At 43.9% G+C, this 20,283-nt stretch overlaps 1 protein-coding gene across 1 annotated transcript; it reads right to left on the bottom strand.

The window, feature by feature from the left end:
* Window positions 1–9,386: 9,386 nt before the first annotated feature.
* LOC112884882 (heparan-alpha-glucosaminide N-acetyltransferase-like) lies at window positions 9,387–14,512 on the bottom strand. Its single transcript, XM_025950506.1, has 13 exons — window positions 14,178–14,512; window positions 13,948–14,085; window positions 13,010–13,091; window positions 12,834–12,910; window positions 12,628–12,734; window positions 12,024–12,156; window positions 11,193–11,309; window positions 10,975–11,066; window positions 10,743–10,809; window positions 10,541–10,619; window positions 10,352–10,443; window positions 9,951–10,094; window positions 9,387–9,782 (listed from the first exon to the last, which is right to left on the bottom strand). Exons 1-13 carry the CDS (start codon window positions 14,382–14,384, stop codon window positions 9,642–9,644), a joined length of 1,476 nt encoding a protein of 491 aa, XP_025806291.1. The 5' UTR covers window positions 14,385–14,512; the 3' UTR covers window positions 9,387–9,641.
* Between the last annotated feature and the right edge of the window lie 5,771 nt (window positions 14,513–20,283).

Genomic DNA, 20,283 nt, shown 5'->3' with positions numbered 1-20,283 from the left:
CAGGACGCCAAAGTAGCCGCGTTCCTGGCACTGATGATGGACCTATGGATGCTTGCAATAGTGTAGAGGATTTAGTCCCAGATGCCTCCTATTCCCAACAGACTATACCGTGCTTCCAACTCCAAGCGATTGCAGTCTCGCTGGAACAAGAAGGCTAACGATAAAATGATGTGCATATCTTCTTGTATGTAATGGGTACTGCTTTTCAAGCCTTCAAGAAACAGAGGCTATGTTGTTCCGTGAGTGGATGCAGCATTTGCTTCCGCTGCAGTGGACACAGATCCAGACGACTCTAATTCCCAGCACACTGACTGCTTGTGTAATAAGCACCTTTTGATGACACCCATGGGTGTGGTTTCCCATTGCCTTTGCTTGCTGTTTCTCTCTCGTTCGTTGAGTTGGTTTTGGGCTATTTGTACTCTTTTCAGAAACTGGTTGTATGTTTTGGGCTACCTACTAGCTTGCACAAGGGGAGCTAACACTAACGAGATATCTATAGCACTAGCAGAGAACCAATATATATACACCAACGTGTGTACCACCGGTTTAGAACCCTTTCTACATGTAGATTCCGAGTCGACTATGGGTTACTATTTGTACAAGTGGATGGTGAATGGACCCTGCTGATACCTATTTGCTCACTTGGTTGCCAACCAGCCAGCCAATGGTACAAACAGGATTACTACAGTCAAACAGACTGGAAAAATACAACTCCCCTTCACATGGTTTGCACAGGCAGTATTACAGCACATTCATCACAGATAGGAGGCAGCATTCATCACAAATATCGTCAAATGCAGTGTTATGTCATCACAGATATCATCTCAGACAGTATTTTTTTTCTATAAACTTGATGATCAAATTTAAAAAAATATTGACTTGGACAAAACTAAACAGAGTTCCATTTTGGAACAGTGGGAGATATCTCATAGCTGGCTGCCGGTGGGAGTTTGTGCACTGCAAAACATGATCGTGTAGCTCATTCTCTATCAGTAATCTGCAACTCATTCTACATGTGTTTGTCTATCTTAGTATCATGCCATGATTCTGATGAGTCTGCCCAAATTTGTTACATGAAAAGAATGGTCTCTCTAGGACCATGAAAAGAATGGTTGAGTTAAGCAGAACATACTATTATGCATTAAGATGAGAAACTACTAATTAAGGTGTGCTTTAGAGACTATCCAGAAGTTTACCAGTTTCTTTATTTATTCCCTAATGATATCAATCCATGGCGTGTAGCTCTACACAACATGTTCTAAGGGGCAAAGGCCCTGAACACTACTGCCCTGCCCCCAACCTGTGAATTGCTCCCTGGCGTCGACCTGTTGTTGGAGGTTGTGCTGAGAGATCCCGCACGCGTCGCCAACAAGATCAGAGAACCTCTGAGCACCCTGGCAAGTTGCTGGTAGCATAACCGGAGCATGTGACGTAGTAGCCTGAATGGCCTGTGATCTGCTACATATGCAGGCATTAGTGCATTGGACGCAGTTCCAGATGCCTCTAATTTCTAGTTTGTCGGTCGTTCTGGCCCATGGATCTAATTGTTTCCTGAGAACTATATATGTGATCCCTTGCATATATACATATATATCGTCATATTTCGTTGTGCAAAAATCTACAGAACCCATTCATTTAAATGATCGCATTAATGCATGAAATTAGTTTGGAGATACTACCTTTAATTTGGTTGATATATGAATAACTTAGTGCGCCATTGTTCATATAGTAGTGCTACAGAGAGGGGCATCACAAGTGCTAACTAATTAGAGAGTGATATGATTTCCCACTGTATTGATCTAACATTAATGGTATGGTAACCAAAGCTATCTAGATAGTGCTCACTGCTTTTCTTCTTTATGTATACGCACCAATTTTCCGGAGTTATTTGGCAAGGTAGATTTTATTCATATTCTTCAGATGGTAGGAGGGTTCACAAAACAACTGAATCTTGCAACATTTAGAGGCACAAAAGCACTGTATTGACCAGTGGATTTTTTTTGTAAGAATGAATACTGTGCATGCATTTTTCTCATCTTCGGTATTCGGACGAGGCCATGAGGCAAGGCCTGATACTGAAGCAGCAACTTCCTACGTTTTTCTAATCACTTAACTCAAAAAAAAATGACATGGTACTGGATTCAAATCTCCAGTCTCGAAACCCTGGCTTGTTACTCACATATCTAGCTATTCACTCAAAATCTCTGCTCTCATTTCACCTCTCCTGTTACCCTAGCTAGCTGATGTGGAGTCCATGCAGGGGAAGCGTGATCGGAGGAGGACGGCGCATCAGCTTGTCTCGGTGCTCCTGTGGGTCCCCTGGCGTTAGACAAGATCATGTTCCAGATTCTTCGCATTCCCAGTTCTTTAAGCATTGCATGTTTTTGATCAACTCTAGTGCACTGACTTAAAGAAAAAAACTCGTGCCCTGGTAGTTTCTCATTCTCCTTTGCCAGCTTAACCAAGTCTGTTGCCTCTGTTTTCAGGCTTCTGCCTAGCTAGCTAGATATATAAGTAGATAGACTAAGAATGACAATCCAAATCTAAGATAAAGAGGATGCCATGAGAACAAGAATAGTATTGTGCAATAATCAGACCATCTTGTAGATGTGCACCTGTGAACTCACCATCTAATTGATTCACTGGGTTTTTTTCAAAAAAAGAATTGATTCACTCGGTACCAAAGTGCAGTACTGCATTCACCCACAAACTAAATAATAACCACACCAACCCTTCTTATTGAAAGGTTGAAGGGTGGTCGTCCACTCGTCGTTAATTGCATCATCTTCTCAGTCTTGTTCCTGTGACCTCATGCTCTCTCTATATGCACGGCTTGCTCACTTATGCACGGTGATATGCATCGCTGGGATGTAGCTCTGCTCCACATACTGGCAGCATGCATGATGCTTCTAAAGGTTAGCCAAGAGCTACAACGGACATTCCTGATGCCTCATATTTCCATAGCACTAGCCGTGACACTGTTGGGAGCTGGGATCCAAACCAGTATATATAGTTTCTCTCTCACGGGCCTTTCCTCTCTCCAGAACTGACCCTTTCTATTGTTATGATTTTTTCTTGTCTTGGTTTCGGTATGTATTAGGCGCTCCCAGTCAGGTATAGTCGAGCACAGCCATGTCTTGGGTCACAGACTAGCCTATGACTCTCAGCGAACACGCTGAGCAGGAAGCACTCGAACTCGTGCCAGGACTATCCATCACGGGGGACGTCGGCGGCAAGAATCATACACTGCATGTACCAGACAGCCTTGAGCGTCGAGCCACAGCTGAGTCCGAGTCGAGCGAGGGCCGAATCCCGCCTGCTCTCGCTAGACGATTCTCTTGCTGCGAAACATGGTGGAGCCAAGCTCAGCCCGCTCCTTGCTGATTCTTCCCTGTGCAACAGTGGAAAGGATGTCCCTGATGCCTTTTACTCCGGACCAGCGTACGTGTTTGCTCTTCGTGCTCCAGCTCCTTCTCAGCTGGTAGGGTTCTCATCAAACTCTGTTGATTTCTCTTTGTACTGATTGTGTTTTGTTTTGATTTCGAGAGCTGTTGCTGCTAGATGCACCTAGTTGTGTGCAGCTCGTTCGACTGAAGATATAGAGGAGGAGGTGACCGGGCCATGGGAAGGAGACTACCCTCTTATATTATTACTACGGAGATGCAACACTTGGATGATGTAGTGAGAGATACTTATATTAAGAAGAGGCAAAGTGCTGTGGACTTTTAGCTAGAAAACAGATGGTAATAAACGAGGGGCAGAGGTCGAGGATGGTTCAAGCATGCATGGATGATTATTTCTCCTGCTCTATCATCCAGTACAAACGTAGGTCAGGAGCATTCATGTACCCTGGTGACATACGAATATGAGAGTTATTAGGAGGCAACAAGGAATGTTCTATGCAAAATGCAAAATCATGGTATCAACAAACCAATAATATGCAAATTTCGCAGGCACAAATAGAAGTAATAAGGTCGCAAGAAGAAGTGGCATGACGATCGATATATTTGTTGCCTCTTTATATTTGCGTGGTGCTTCAACAAGAGGAGGGGAGGTCACATTGATTATATTATTGTCCAGAGCTCAGCTATGCGCTTGATGATGATGAGAAGGGGTCAACCGGCCTCACACCAACGGGTTTTGTGGCCAGTATGATGAGATTGGAGTATGATAGGGAGTAGTAGTATAATGGGGAGGGAGGACGGTGCTGGCGCCAACATGCATGATCACTGCCACTCGCGTCGTAGGTGATGTACAAGAGTGAGAAAACTAAGGTTTTTCGCAACAATAGTATCCTTGTAATATATAGCCTGGACCTGCTAAAATTGGAGCCAGGTTAATGGCTCTTACTGAACCACACTTGGTACTATTCGCAATGAAATCATGGGAAACTATCCCACCTGTTGGTAGATGAAGAACTTGTCCACATGGTACTACATAGAACTTCTCAAGTTCACCAGCCTATCTAGCTCTTCCTGTATCCCACACGACTTCATCGCTGGGCTGGCCAAGCTGGTTCCACCTTCCAATAGCCCTGGTGGCAGATGTCTTCGAATAGCAGGACTGGGGACCTGTCCTGCCAGTTTGCCATGCTCTGCCACCATGCATGCATCACAGAAGCCGGGGACGCATCAAAAGGTCCTATATTGGTGTTGGTGATCCTTGTACGCAGGAATATACTAAGCAGGAGATGATGTACTTCCGATCCAGATGCCTCCCAACTCCAACTGATGAACTCTGGCTGTGTGCTTCCAACTACGTACAATAATCATCAGGGAAACGGAGAAGAAAACCACGGACTGTACAAATAGCATACAGCTCTTCTGTGTTGCATCTAGTGAGGTGCATACATATGCTAAGAAGAGGCAAGGCAATATGTGTCCCATATATAGGAGCTAATAATAATTAAGGTCTTGCGTTAAGCCTTTAAAACTATGAGGTCGGTAATATAGAAAAAGTCTAAGTCATCAATTTGTATATATATGGATTTAGAGTGTTTTATTTGTTTAGCTAGATATTTCGCACATGAGGCTGGAACCTGATAATAATTAGATAGGAGGGGAGGTCGCTGGAAGAAGATCAGACGACTACCAATGAGAGTAGACATGGGCAAGGCAATGTCTCTTATAAGAAGCGAGTCATGCTCCAAGCCTTAAATAGCGGTACGTCGGCTCATCATAGGTGGGGTGCACTATGTATCTCATAGCACACCAATAGATCATTCATGCACACACTGGCCAGAATATCTTTTGTTGGTATGTGTGGTTGAGAGTCAAGAGTATGAGTAAATATGATTTGATTTTGTAAATGTGCCACACACAGGCACTGACCCAGCTCCTAATTCCCACATCTTTCGCGAAAAGCAGCAGATTGTTGGTTTTTCTGGGAGCTGCGTCATATGGACAACTGACCGATAAAGCTCTGCAGCTTGATGGTTCATGTACAAGCGCACCCAAAAGCAAAAAAAACTAAACTGTCGGGCTTCAGATTGACTTCATTCAAATCACCAGTAGCTTCAGAGTACTGTTGTTTTGCGTACGCGTACTGACTTAGCTTAATTTTAGGCGTGCGTCCAGTGTCAATTTGGGGCCAAATATATACATGCTAGTGCATTTGCTATCCTGCAGTTACATTACATACCACTTTAGAGAGTACTACGCAACGGTGATCGTGGTTTCCACAGCTTCTGATCTCACATTGGCGAGACTGAAGCATACATGCAATGCAAGCAGCCATTGGCCAAGCTCATTCCCCTTCTTCTCGGTCTCTTCCCCTCCACACGCTACTTGATTCTTTGTTCGATCCATGTCTGGGAATGGCTGCATGCAGTTGTTTCTACGATGGTTTCGACAACCTCAGATGATTCGTCTGGGATGTGATGTAGCTGAGCTTCTCCAGCTGCTAGATGATTCCTCTAGTGCACCTCTGATTGCTGCAGGGGATGTTCCAGATGCCTCCTATTCCTAACACATTGTGTACGCCGTGTTTGTTTCAGACTCTGCTCCGAAGTAGCTAGCTAGTATAGTAGTAGCTTCTACTGAATTACATGCACGTACGGCGTCGGTTGTCTGGGGCATATAATAGCAAGAAAAAGAATGTTGTCCTTTGTTGGTATGTATATACGAGTAGTTGAGAGTCAAGAGTGTCAATTCGGGGCTATACATGCTAGTGCATATAGGGACAGCTAATAAGATTGAAGACCCCTGATTATAGGGTCATATATACTACAGTACTCCGGTTATCCTTAGGAGGTAAGAGCTCAAAGAAATCACCACCCTCAATTTTAGAATAGATAAAATACTTAAATAATTAATTAAAATATTTAAAGAAAAAGAAAAGAAACTCCAGCAATTCGGGCGTCCCTTGGACAGCGCCCTGCCCGTTCCTTACTCGCTGAACCTCACGCAGACACGCACGTGTGTACATATGTTTGGGACTCGGGAGAAACGTGTGTGTGTGTGTGTACGTAGTAAGTATGACACCTAGTGACCTGCTGTCTAGATCTGGCTTACATGTTTCTTCATTAGACATGTACGTTCCACGCAGCACAACAACGACCGAGCAAATTGCCTTATTGGCACTCCAAATCATTATTGTGTTTATTTATAAGGAAAAGACTTATTCATATCATAGCGTGTGGTAGTTCAATACTTTATTTATTAGCATAAAACCTGCAAGCGAATTAAAAATTGTATAGGACTCCCGGCCTGCATGGTTGTTGGCAAAATGAAGTAGTGCAGTGAAAGGGTTGACGACGCTCCCAAAGACAACGCAAGGTGATCGATCAGTAAAAAGGAAATGTGCATCCAATGACCAAGGAATTGGAGCATACATGTCATGGTGTGGGCTCTGCCGTCAGCCAAATTTATGAACACTGAACATCACGGCAGGGCAGAAGACGTCCTAACCCTTATTAGCCCATCTGGTTTTCACAAACCAGCCACGATCGAGGCAAACGTACAGTTCACCGACTACCACGGATTCCTCCAAGCCTAGCTAACTAACATCACACCATTTGCAGAGTCCCCCAGTATACATGTATCCAAGCGGCACCACAACACCTGCTCCTTCGTCCTGTGTAGCAATTGACTTCTCCTGGGTTAACGTTGTATCAGACCTTGGCCCGCTGCTTGACGATACCTCTCTGTGCAGCACTGCACGGGACGTCCTTGATGCCTCCCAGTTCCCAGACCACTGCCGTGCTTCCAGCTTCATCTACCATCTTTGGCTCTGAGCGTATGACACGGACTGGCCGCCGATGATGCCGGACAGGTTTCACCGCTCGTAAACGGAGCACTGGCAAGGAGATCGAGCTGAGGTCCACCTGTCAATCGAGGTGTACTGCTGCAACGAGGAGGTGTGGCCGCCGACCGGAACGGCACGCCTCACACAGCTTGCCTTCGAGCTCTGAGACCTCACAGACAAGAAGTCTGTGGCGAGGTGTACCTGCGCGGTTGCCGGTTGCAAGAAGCTCCTTGAAATGAAATTGGTGGGGGATCCTCTCCTCCCCGTTAACCCTCAAAAAAGAAGACTGCCAATGAGATGGGTACACAACACATGGGTAACGCAATTTGTCTCTTATAAGAAACAAGTCCTGCATGCTTCAAAGCCTTAAACAATGGGAGGCTGGTCGTCGCAGTTCCTGTCGGATGCCAGTGCCACTCTGCACTCTGCAGCATTGATGCACCTCAACAGCTGGATGTTACCTTCTTTGTTTCTACCGACTTGCACGCCATATATCTACTAAGAGCTAGCTAGAGAGATGGAAGAAAAGGTACACAGCACATAGATAGCTAAGGAAGAAGAAGAATGCCGACTGCATATGTACAGCAGCTGGATGGTACTATGTACAAGATATGCTGAGAAGAGTTGAGGCCATAATGGCCATAGTTATCAATTAGAAGCTACGAATAATGGCAGTGGGAGGTTGGTGGGTGAGTTCGTGCAGTTCTATTCTACTACCACATCCATTAACTTCTTCCTCCACCGATGACTGGGAGGTCTCTGGTGTTTTACATGAACGAGTGGAAACAAAAAAAAATGCATTTCAGATCAGTGGCCATATTATTCATGTCTTGAAATATTGAACTTTCTAGGTGATTTTGATGGTTGAGCGGAGTGAGTGAGTGAGTGAGCGAACACATGATCAAGTTCTTTAGTGCGTGATGGTTGTTTCATTGAGACACGGTGATTCAGAAATCACAGGCCAATCTATTGCACTTGATTCAGTAAACCAACTACAGACAGATAGAGCAACCAAACTATGTATCAGGTCTACGGAGCTAACTATATCTTAGGCATATATATCCAACAGATTTTTTATATCAGCTGCAACGTGAAGAATGGAGCCTAGTACATAGAGCCATGGATGGTCAAAGGGGTGAAGTGAGACAAGAGGATTGGGGTCTTTAGCAAGCAGTCGCATAGAGGAAATGAGCAAGGCCATTTGGCACCTCTCAACCTGCTACGTGCAGAGGAGCGATGTAGGCTGCAGCATTGTAGCTGAGATCCACCAGTCCAGCCAGCACGGCAACAATTAGTTCTTCTGCATACGCATGCTAGCAGCCGCCAGCCGGAGTAGTAGTTCCAGACGCCTCCTATTTCCAAGCGCGCAGCTGAGTAGTTTCTCTTTCTCGTCGCCAGTCATCTCTACCTCCTCTGTTCTCTCTTCTCTCACGGCAGCTTTCCAACCTCTGTGCTTACATGCCACTGTTATCTACTAGTATGCTTCTTTTTTTATTCGCTGTTATCTACTAGTCATCTCTATAGATTGGTACCCTAAGGATTCGGAGCTAAGTTAACTGACATTTATAGCCAGGTCAGGGGAAGAACGGATAAGACTACATAGACGATGATGATATGGGTTCTACATTGCCATTCATCTGTGCCTCCTCCTCTGTTCTACATTAAATTTAACCCCAAAAGTTCAGGTCGATCGTCACACTGCTTATTTCTGTCGCCATCCCATATTGCACATGATTGCACCAACCATTTGCCATAGCATCAATTAAAGCAAACTGACCATATATCATCTGAGCTAACACTGTCAACAACTGTATACAAAGGGCAGCAGAATTGAGCATGTCATTTCCAAACGTATTTGGCTTATCCACAAAACAGATTTGCCTTCTTATCATACACCTCTTTGTTGTTCAAGGCCCTCTTCCTAGCAACTAAGGACTTGATGTGATCCAGGTAGTCATCCCAGTCAACGTCGCCATCATACAGACACCGGCGCTCTTCCTCGGTCCAGTATGCTTGGGCTGGGGGTGCACCTCAACCACTGATAACACAACCCTATGAAGCAGCAAGCACACTACTTACAGCTTCCAGCCAGCAGGTCCCAGGGAGCACAAGACAGCCATAGGCAAGCTCAGAAATTGGAGGAGCATGATATGGATCATGGGAGCACAAATTTTGGTAAACAAAAAACAGCACGGCAGCACTATTTACAACTTCTGGTTTCTCTATTTGGAGGAGCATGAGATAGATCATGGGCCAATCCCGAAATCAACCGCAACACCCATGGTCCCAACCCACACAGCATTTACAGATGAAACAATGTAGCCAAGCAGCCGTAGTTCTACGCCCGATATTTACAGGGAGGTGGATACCACAATTATATGTGTCCATGATTGGTTCTACAGCTTTAAGTAGACGCCTTTCATGTGGAGGAAGCCAGCGACCAAGCACCAAAAGACTATCTCCAGGAGGACGAACGCCAAGGTTCCCCATCGTTTCGAGTGGAAGATGGCCTGGAGCAAAGACTCTGTAATGTCCACCTGAAAACAGGTTCATGTTATAGTCAGGTCTTCTAAAATTAAATAACAAGGGCACGGCCTACAGTACAACATGATCGCTCCTACTTAGCCTCGGCATGCGTATTAAGCTTGTGTAAATCAGTAAATGTGAGAAGATATAATAAATCTGGCAACACACAAGACATTTACCAGGTTGTTCTCAGGTGACCGCCAATAAAACCCTTGAATAAGAGTGGGGAACAGCTCACAGGCAGCCAGAACGTAGACTATAAGCGCATTCATGCCCATCCACTGGAATAGAATAAATGGCTTCTTGATATGAATAACATCAACCTGCACAAAACATAGGTTTGTTAATTTGATGCATCTGAATCCTCTAAGGAATAATAAGCATTGCCTTCATAAGATTCAAATTTGCAACAATCTGATGCATACACCTTTTACATACTAACATACAGATACTACCAGTCACTAGGAAGCAAGGATTATATGTATCAAGAATTATATTACTTTTCTTCAGTACAATGGATGGACACTCACAATGTAGCAAACAAACCTGAGATATAGGACCCAAAGCATATAAAACTTACTATGTAGTATAACAGCAGCAACAGGAATCCAGATACTCCAGCAGTGAGTAGCATGTAACTCACTGTATACAAAGGCTTGCTGAAAGGCATGCCTAAAAATCAACATATGCATGTGTCAGACTCAGAATGGAAGGACTAACTAAAATAATGAACTTCTGCATGTCGTGTTCTGGAAAAATGCATAATTACCTAATAGTAGCAGTAAAAATGCAAAGATTGTCAATACCGTCGAAGCTAGCAGCCAGAATAGCATTCGCTGTGAATGATTCTGCAGCAGAACCAAAGGTTAGTCTAGAAGTATAATTATTTTACTATTATTTTTGTTCGATACTCAAAGGTTCCCAAAAGATGAGCTTATGGTACAGGAAGTACTGCATTTCAAGTGGCATACCTTGCAATGAATTAAAACATGACCAAAGTGCAAACCAACAAAGCAGGTTACTGCAGCCATCAGTGTACTGCAAAATTAAAAAGGGTGTTATATCCTGATTTGCCTACCGTAGATGTGATTAGTTAATTTTCATGGAGCAGTGGACCAAAATCTGGTTCAGATAGATTTTAGATGTTTTCTCCACACAGTTTATTTTATGGACCAATAGATGATAAAGATGTAGACATATTACCTTAACAAACCCTCAGGATCAAATGGAGCCAGGCACCAGTCTGGTGCATTCGGAGGAGGCGGTCCATAATCAGGAGAATTAATACTGCATTCCTATGGGATGAAACAAAAGAATTTTGATGGTTAGGATATAGTACTAACAAATTTATTTCCTATAAAAAATACATATTATTTGATTAGAGAGTAAAAAAGGGAACATGAGTCCATATCTCGAATGACCTTTGTCCTTTTGTAGACTGGATTCTTGTACAGGTGATTTTCACCGAGCAAAACTCGATCTACCAAGCCAACTGCATTGCAAGGTGGTCCAAGACTACCTCTAACTCCACAGTGGATCTGCAAAATACCAAAAAGAAGTGCAACAAGGTAGATTTGATGATTAGTAGTTTGACAGTAAAAATAAAGGAAGCAGTACTCGATGAATTATAATCACTTTTCTCTCCCAGGTTTCAATGTAGCATTAGCAGCTGGTGGCTCCCAGAAATGCTGGTTGGAACCAGCATTTAGAAAACCAGTTGAACTTTTCTTAATTTGCATTTCAACTTTGAGTTCAAATTTCTGGTTCCATGTGGAAGGGAACTATTTGTAGGTTTAATCCATGCAAGATTGGATTTCAGTTGGTAACTGCCAATGTTCTTAGTTCCACTTTTCCAATCCTATAAATCAATTTAGTGTAACTTCCAACACAAAAACAACACCAATATGGTGAATTCTGAAAATTCGAATCTTGAAATAATACTAATCATACAAACTAGCATTGCAAATATCAGGGCAAAGAGAATTAGCTGATGAGTTAACACAAATAGTCTCATAGCAGATTAGGTGTACATCAACTAGAAATAGCTGAATTGCAGCAGCTTGAGTAAGTTTCATCTCCTTTCAAACATATTACCCACATATTGAGAAGCATCACGTTCTTAAAGCAATGCAAATTATCTATAGTATCAAAAGAAGATAACACTGTACCACAGAAGACAATTTTCATCATACAGCTCACAGCAAAAGGTTTTCAAATAATTAATTAGAATAAAAGGGAGATTCTCTTCTTACCGTCTTCATTTCAACTAAACTGATTGGGGTTGAAAGGGTTGGATTGCTAATTTTAACTTTGAATTCCCAGTTTGGAACATAAAGGCCAAATACCAAGGCAACATAAAGTACTGTAATCATCATGGCCATGATCCTTCAAAAGATAAACAAATCTCAGTATTGGTATTGGTCTACCTTACATTAAAAATAATTTTTGAGCCATCTGCACAACTAATCTCATATGGAGTATACCCAAACTACAATGCACTTATAGGTTGTGGCTCTACAGCTAAATCTTTTCTAACATCTCTAGCTGATTAAATGAACAAAAGATACAAAACGACCGGAATTTTTTAAACTTACACAAAGAAAGGAAGTAATCAACTAAAGAATACAGAATTCCTAAGTGAACAGGCAACTAAACAGGTTATTCGATATCACAGAAAAGTTTGTGTGGAGGCAGAGCTCAGTTTACCGAACCAGGGGATATAATCATGCTGAAAAAGTAGCAACTAGGATGGGATGTAAAGTATATACTTATGAAATGCTGAATAATGATTTGTGAAAAATTCAAAATGGTAGAAACAAACTTTTCCAAATTATAATGTTACCCATATTGACTAACCACTCCATGAAGTATTTCTTCACAAATGATACAGGTGAATCCACCGAATTATTGTTGACAAGCCAAATCTCTGAAATTGCTGCTAGAAAGTATCCAATAGCTATCCTCTACGAGAAGCATAATAAGAATAGAAATTCAAACATTATGTAAATAGAAAAGAAATGGACTATACAACTAAGATAGAAAATATGTGCTCTATATATCACCTGAAGCACACCTAGCCATCGAATTTGATCCAAATCAACACCATACATTAGTTTGTGCCGTCCATGAATGTATCCTCCTACAAGTAAAAAAACATAACAAGGGTAAACTCCAACGCAAAATAGATGATAAGGATGGGCTGATGTGGGCTAATTTGCGAAGTAGGGGCAAGTATAACCTTGCAAAATCACACCCAAGATGAAAAGCTTGATAGCCCTAACCATAGCCTTCTTAGTTGCTGCAGTCTTGTTTGGCATTTTCTGCATTTCACCATCTACAATTGTGAGACGTTATTCTATAAAAATGTTGGCACTGGTCAAAAATGCAAAGAACACAAAACATCCGAAGGAAGAAATACAAATGAACTGTATTCTTATTAGGAACCATGCAGAGTTCATGTTTCTTCATAACCTATAACCATGCCAGCACAATCTTTACAAGTAACCACAGTTTCATAGTTGGCATTGAAGCTGAAAATGACACGGTGCACCCATTTCAACCATAGCCATATGAGCACAATAATTCAAAGCCTGGGTCAGTCCAACATTTGGAATGATCCCCTCCCTGACTTTGTAAATACTTGGGTGGTTCGTGATTTTCCTGAACAATTGGTGAAATAGATCACGAGCTATCAAAGATCAAAAAAAGTCAACGTGTTTGCATTGAAGAGGTACACAAGATTCCAGTAGCCTTGATAGTACTACAAATTTTTGCATGTAGTCAAACTTTAGGCGGAGCCTGATTGACAAACAAACTTACTTTGTTACAAAGGTTAATGTACTAATCGTACATAGAAATAGCATAGCAACAAAATCCTCTGAAACTTCCCGTTCATTTTGGTGGGAGTTGGACATCTTAACAATCCCCGAACCAAATGGTGGAATCAATGCACAAGCACAACAGCAGACGGGGGCCCAAGCTCAGGATACACTACACACGGACAAACTATTAAGGTAATAAACCCAAGCATTCACCATTCTCTACAGCCTGGTCGCTTGATTCTTGAAGTGCTTATTACAGAGATTTATTTGCAATTTTGCAGCAACGAAGCTAGTAACTACCCATAGTTCATTCAATGTTCTACCTTTTTTCTGAAAAAAAAAATCAGTGTTCTACCTTGAAGACGACTGCGGCGGAGACGCCGATGATGAAGAGGAAGGCGGGCATGACGAAGTCCGCCATCGTCACCCCGAACCACGGCGCGTGGTTGATGCCCGGCCACGCCCCGCCCGCGTCGTCTACGAGTATCATCATCTGCGCACGCAATCAGAGTTCGAGCCTACTTGTCCAAATCCGGAAGGGGGGCGGGGGATCAGTAGGGTGAGCCGGATAGAATCTCCACTCACGGCGACGGTGAAGCCACGGAACACGTCCAGCGAGGCCACCCGCAGCGACTTCCGCTGCTGCTCGGGCTGCGCCGCCGCGGCGTCCAGAGGCGCGCGCTGGGAGGAAGGGGGTTCTTCATAGGGGTGGATCTCTTCGGTGTGGGCGAGGAGGGGGCGGCGGAAGGAGTCGTCTCCGTCGCCGGCGATGGCGACGACGGTAGTGTCCATTTGGGGGTCTTCTCTGTTCTCTCAGTAGCAGCAGTTTAAAGAAAACGTGGTTGTTCGTACAAGCTCTCGTGGCTCATTTGGTTAGAGTGCCTAATTGGGAGGTCTTGAGTTCGTCTCTCAGCGAGAGCCTGGTTTCAGATCCTTTTTATATTTTTCTTTTTTCTTTTTTTTTTTGCCTTACCCTGTTTAGAAAGAGGACTAGCAGACGTTCCTCGTGTGTGTAGCCGGTGCCGGACGCGGTTATGTACGGGAGACACGCCGACGAGTATGACCAAATTTTAGTGCTTCCTTCCTGCTGCAACGTGCTTGCACAACCCTACCAAACAAAGTACTCGTCGTAAGAAGAAGAAGAAGAACAAAGTACTCGTCGGAGCTAGGAGTACCGACAAAAAAAATTGAAACGGCAGACGTTTTCTTCAACAGCCGCAGAAATCCGACGAGTACAGTACAGGTGGGCAGAAGAAAACAAAAAAAAAAGTCCGACAACCGATTAACCGGACCTGAGACCGTAAACCAAAACATACCCGAGACCGCCTAGAATCAGCGTCGAAGGGACAAAAGGAAAACCGAAACCCTGGTCGTCGGACTTCGGGTAAAGAAAAGCACACGGGCCCCTCACCTGTTTAAAAATTTGCAACTTGCTCATGGCCGCTTTCCCTCTCCGTGCCCCGGGGTATATAGAGGCCCCCCGGGCTCCGCTGCTTCTCGCTCTGCATCCCCACCCCACCCGTTGGCTCGCACGCATCGTGCCATTGCCCATTGGGCAGCTACACCAGGCACACGCCGGACGATCTGCTCCTTCGTTCTCCAGCTCCAGGAGCCGAGTTCATCTCCTTGCGTGCATTGTGAGTACTTATCACCCCCCAAGACTTTCCCCTCCGTGTCGCCCTTCACCTAGTACAGTTTATTACCTGATCCATCAGTCTATTTCATCCCGTCACCGCATACAGTTAGCTTTTCATCTTCAAGAAATTATCAGGGCTCTGTTTAGACCTCACAGTGATTATAGAAATTTGGTGTGATTATAAATTATTACAAGAATCTAGATAGCGAAGTATAATAGGCTGTTTGAATCCCAAGGTGATTGGATTGCTTCACAACTAGAATCTCCAAATAGGACAGTTGGGAGTACTCCTGGATCATAGGATTACAGTAACTTGGCACTTGGGTGGCTGGATTATTATAATCCACAACAATAAAATCTGCCTGTTGGATCTTATATTGATTTCTTAGCTGACTCCTGTAATCCTTAAGGGATCCAAATATGCCCTAAGTTTGTTCGATTTGTAACTAGCGGCCTAGGGTGGCCGCATAACCTGCAGCTAGTATCAAAATATTACATACGTATACTATTATGAGAGATACCTTTGGACAAGACTAGACACACACTGTCTTGAGAACACACTCTGTTTTGACCACCAATTTCCATGTTAATTACCATGTCAAAAATAATACAGTACAGTATCAAGGTGCTAAATCTTTCTCTTTTACTTCTGACAGTACCAGCATTTTAAATTGGCTACTAGAGAGATTTAGGCCCCAAAAGGGCATTTTGAATCTCTCTCTCTCTCTCTCACCTGATCCTTAGAGTCTGTCTAATTTCTACCTAAGGGCAACTCCAAATTAAAACAGTCCAAAACTACCCCCAATTGTGAAACCCGGTTTGCTCTTAGGAAATTTGGTTTGACTTTTGAGAAACCACCTCATTTGTCCATCCCACGAATTTTGGTTGGACTAATTATTATCTTGGGATGGATCGACATATCCTATTCTGCAAACCAAACGAAAAAAAATGCGAATTGATAAGATGATGACCACCCCATTTGTAAAACCAAACATCCCTTTATTTGTACCCCGAGTATATCCGAGCTTGGGTGTCATCTTTGGTAGTCAGCACTTAAGCCCAATCTTCTTCTCTGCTAGTATGCTACTGCATCTGATCATCTCATTTAGATCGAAGCTTGCACATTCATTTGGTCGCTTCGCCTCGTTAGACACCTATGGCAGGGCGGTCGCAGGAAAGAAGGAAGCGGAAGCGCCTGTCTCTCGTGTGGAATCACTTTATGCAGAAGGGCGACGAAGGGCAATGCAACAAGTGCAAAGAATTTTATAAAGCAGACAGCAAGAGAGACGGCACCAGCGGCCTCAGGAATCATCTAAGGTGCACACACCCGGAACTTTTTGCTGAATTGCTCGAAGAAGAAGAGGCAAAGCGTGCCGGAAAGGAGAAGAAACAAGAAACAAGAAGAGGGAGCGGAGGTGAAGATGGAATAGTCCAGTGCAGCGCCCATGAGGAGGAGAATGGAGAAAGAAGAGCAGGAAGAGGAGGTAGAGCCAAGCGTGTCCAAGAGAAGAAAGGAGAAAGAAGAGGAGGTAAAGGTGTAGTGGAAAGAGGAGGAAGAAATAAGCAGGTCCCTGTCCACTCGAGCTCTGCACACGAAGATGCTGCGCCAGTGCCGGCTCCGTCTCGCCCAGTAGGATCATCAGGTGGTGAGCCTGGACTGGAACAAGGCACAGGCACAAGACACCTCGCCCAGTTATTAGCATTGCACGGGTACGATCCCTCGCTCTTGGACCACGAGTGCTTCAGGAAGTTCCTGAGCAGCGTCAACCCAGAATACAACCTGCCTACGCGCGATGCCATCTCAAGCATGTGCGACCGCATCGTTGCAGAAGCCCAGGAGAGCCTGAAATCCATGCTGAGAAAGTCCCCTCCTCCTGGCCGGGTCACCTTGGCGGTGGGCAGAGCCCAGACCATTAGGGGCGAAGTCATATATACAGCATGCCACATCATCGATGATGACTGGAAGCTTCACAGGGTGCTGCTGGATGCCTACGTGGTTGCACCTGCAATTGGCTACCATGACCCCTTGATGGGGGTAAACGAGGTCACTCCTCATATGTTGCCTGAGCGTGTCGTGGCTGACTGTCTGGAGCTCGGCATCACTCCAGGGAATCTGTACAGGATGGCGGGGGAGATGACGGATGGCTTCCAGTCTCAGCTCATAGATAGCATAAAGCAACTTCTGATGGAGAACCACGGACCAAATTATGGTACCACCTACTACATGGGCAAAGCGCTCGAGACTAATGCAACCTACATGGACAGCGTGCTTCACTCCACTGCTCGATGCCTTGTTCTAGATCGAGCATTCACCGATGAGGTCTTCGGTGACGTCCAAATTTATAGTATGAACAGAAGGAAGCGTGAAGGGCTTCTCCGGTTGCTGCGCCTCGATTCCCCCTTGGAGTACGGTGAACAATGGTACTCCTGGTACTGTATTTTGACAACCATGCACAGGGGAGGTTTGAATGCAGTTGAAGGCTCAAAATCATTTGTTGGTCTGGTGTGCAAAGTTTGGGGGGCAATATACGGCGCCATTCGAAGAATCTCCAACCCCAGCTGTCCCGCTTCAGATCTTTGTCCCGTGCTGCTTCAAGTGAGTGATGCTCTCAAGGCAGAAATAGACAATGCTGATGTCTCCCACAAATTTAAAGGTTTCCAAGGGGACAGGAATGTTGTAGATATATTGAGAGATGCAAAGGACACTCTAGACAAGGCTATACAAGATGAGTTCCTGCTGTGGTCCATTCCACTTGCGCTTGACCCACGACACAAACTCACAACACCCATCTTCGAAAGTGTATTTGGCGCAAAGGAGGCAGCAGAGAACAAGATCGCCGAGGTAAAAAGCAAGATGCATGATCTGTACACTGACTACATTCAAGACTCTGATGCATCACTTGAGCTGGACCGTTACCTGGAGGACGATGCGGCCCCTGGAACAGAGGTCTTCGACGTTATGGACTGGTGGAGGGAGCACGGCATCAGACGGTACCCGACGGTGGCTGAGATGGCGAGGAATGTGCTGGCAACGCCCATGTGTGGTAGGCTACCATCTGAGAAAATGGCGCACGTCAGTAGCATTGTGCGTGGTTATACCCAGGAGAAACACATAAGATCCGAAGAAGAAGAAGCGGTGGATAATGATGCCGAGCAGGTATACATTTATTTTAACCATGCACATCATATCAAATTACACCCGATTCAATTCATTTATACCTCGCCTCACTATCTAACTCTAAACTACTCCGCAGCAGGAAACTCCAGAGGTGGTGGATGGAGATCTCGACGAGGTATATATTCCTTTACATCGCGTACATCAAATTACACCCAATTTATATATGCCTCGCAATCTCTTCATTACGCAGGAAATTCTATATATGAGGGCGCTAATTGTAAAGCAGCGTGGAATGCTGGATGACACTCGTCGCAGGATGAAAAAAGCCTACCGGTCGATGGAAAAACGCATTATTTCCTTGGAAAGAGAGGTCCGGGTAAGTCTACGAGTCCTTATGACAATATGTACGTTATTTACGTACCTACTAGTCACATTCCCAACTAAACTAACATAAAGGCATTCGATTATGCAGAGTGGGAGACAGCGCCAAGCAGCTTTCAGGTCCAACACCGGAACGTCGTCAGGTGTGCCTGCAGATAATGATGAACCCGTTCTGAAGAATAGCCAAGAATATGCGAAAACAGCTGGCAAAGACACGTCACCAGAAAAGGTGCAGTCGAATTTCTCATCTTTGTTTGTTTAAGGTTCTTTTTTCCAGCAATATAACGTATTTTAACCTGCCAAACACCTCTTGAAGGGTACTCGCAAGAGGAAGAAGTTGACAGACCAATCAGACATTCAGATAAGGCCTCCTTCAGAAAAGATGTTCAAACCAATCAAAGACAAGAATGATGCATATAACTACTATCAAACACCTATTTCCATACAAGGTCTGCACATGTTCTTCTCCTATTACTTTGGTTCATTCGTTGAGTATGTAATTATTTTCAACCTTACTTGCACATGGCAGATTTTAGGTGCACCGAACAAGTTAAGGCAACTATGGAATACATCCGTTCCTCAGGCGATGAGCAAATATTGGTGCGCACCACGAGGATCGACAACTTATTCCTAGAAGCAAAATGTTTAAAAGAGATCACACAACAAAACGCGTGGCTAGAGAACCATGTAAGTACATTAATAGTCATATTTCAACATAAACATCTAATCGTTCTTACTTGCAACTATATATTATTAAAGCATATATCAGCTGCCTAAAGGAGGATGATCGCTTAATTTAACAAATAAGTATCACGGAAAAGTTTACCTTGAATGTCCACCCAGCGTTAAAAGAAAAGAGTTTGCCTCTTCCATAAAATTGACAAGTAGATCACCAGTTCCCCTACTTGGACACTGATTCTTTTATTCATTCATGTACTGTTCAGGTAAATCTAGATGTCTGCTAATTTTCGTCAGGCATGACTGTGTGGTTGCATTAGGACTTAAATTTACTACAATTTTCTAGTGTTCTTTAGATGGCTGGATGTATCTTTGCGGTGTATGCAATCTTTCATTTAAGAATATCATTTAACGAAATTTTAGATTGAGTCACTCTGATCTTTTATAATCAGCACTCTGATCTTTTATATTCAGCCAGCCGTAATTTAGATACATCTAGGTTCAACACTGCCCCTTTCTGAATCTATGTTCTTGTTCCCTTCCAGCAAGACTTTAATGGCAATGAAGATTCCTCATAATCTGAAAGCATAGTAGCAAGGGATGATATGAACTGAATTATAGCGCTGTACAGTGCATTTTATTTTGGGAACATGGTTTAATAAATCTCATATAAATGGTATTTGGGCAGATAATTGATGCTTACACCGCCATCGTGCTACAACCCCGCTTTGAGGACAGTAGGTTTTTGTGCCCCGTGCATTACAGTTGGATAGCATCTAACTACTCCTCCGTCTCACAAAGGGTTATTCAGGACCTTGCCAACACAATATTTGCATATGATAAGGTAAATATAGTGTATTCTAGCATGATGTCTACAG

This window comes from Panicum hallii, chromosome 3, assembly GCF_002211085.1.
Source record: "Panicum hallii strain FIL2 chromosome 3, PHallii_v3.1, whole genome shotgun sequence".
Lineage (NCBI taxonomy): Eukaryota > Viridiplantae > Streptophyta > Magnoliopsida > Poales > Poaceae > Panicum > Panicum hallii.
This window is presented reverse-complemented; position numbering and strand designations above follow the sequence as displayed.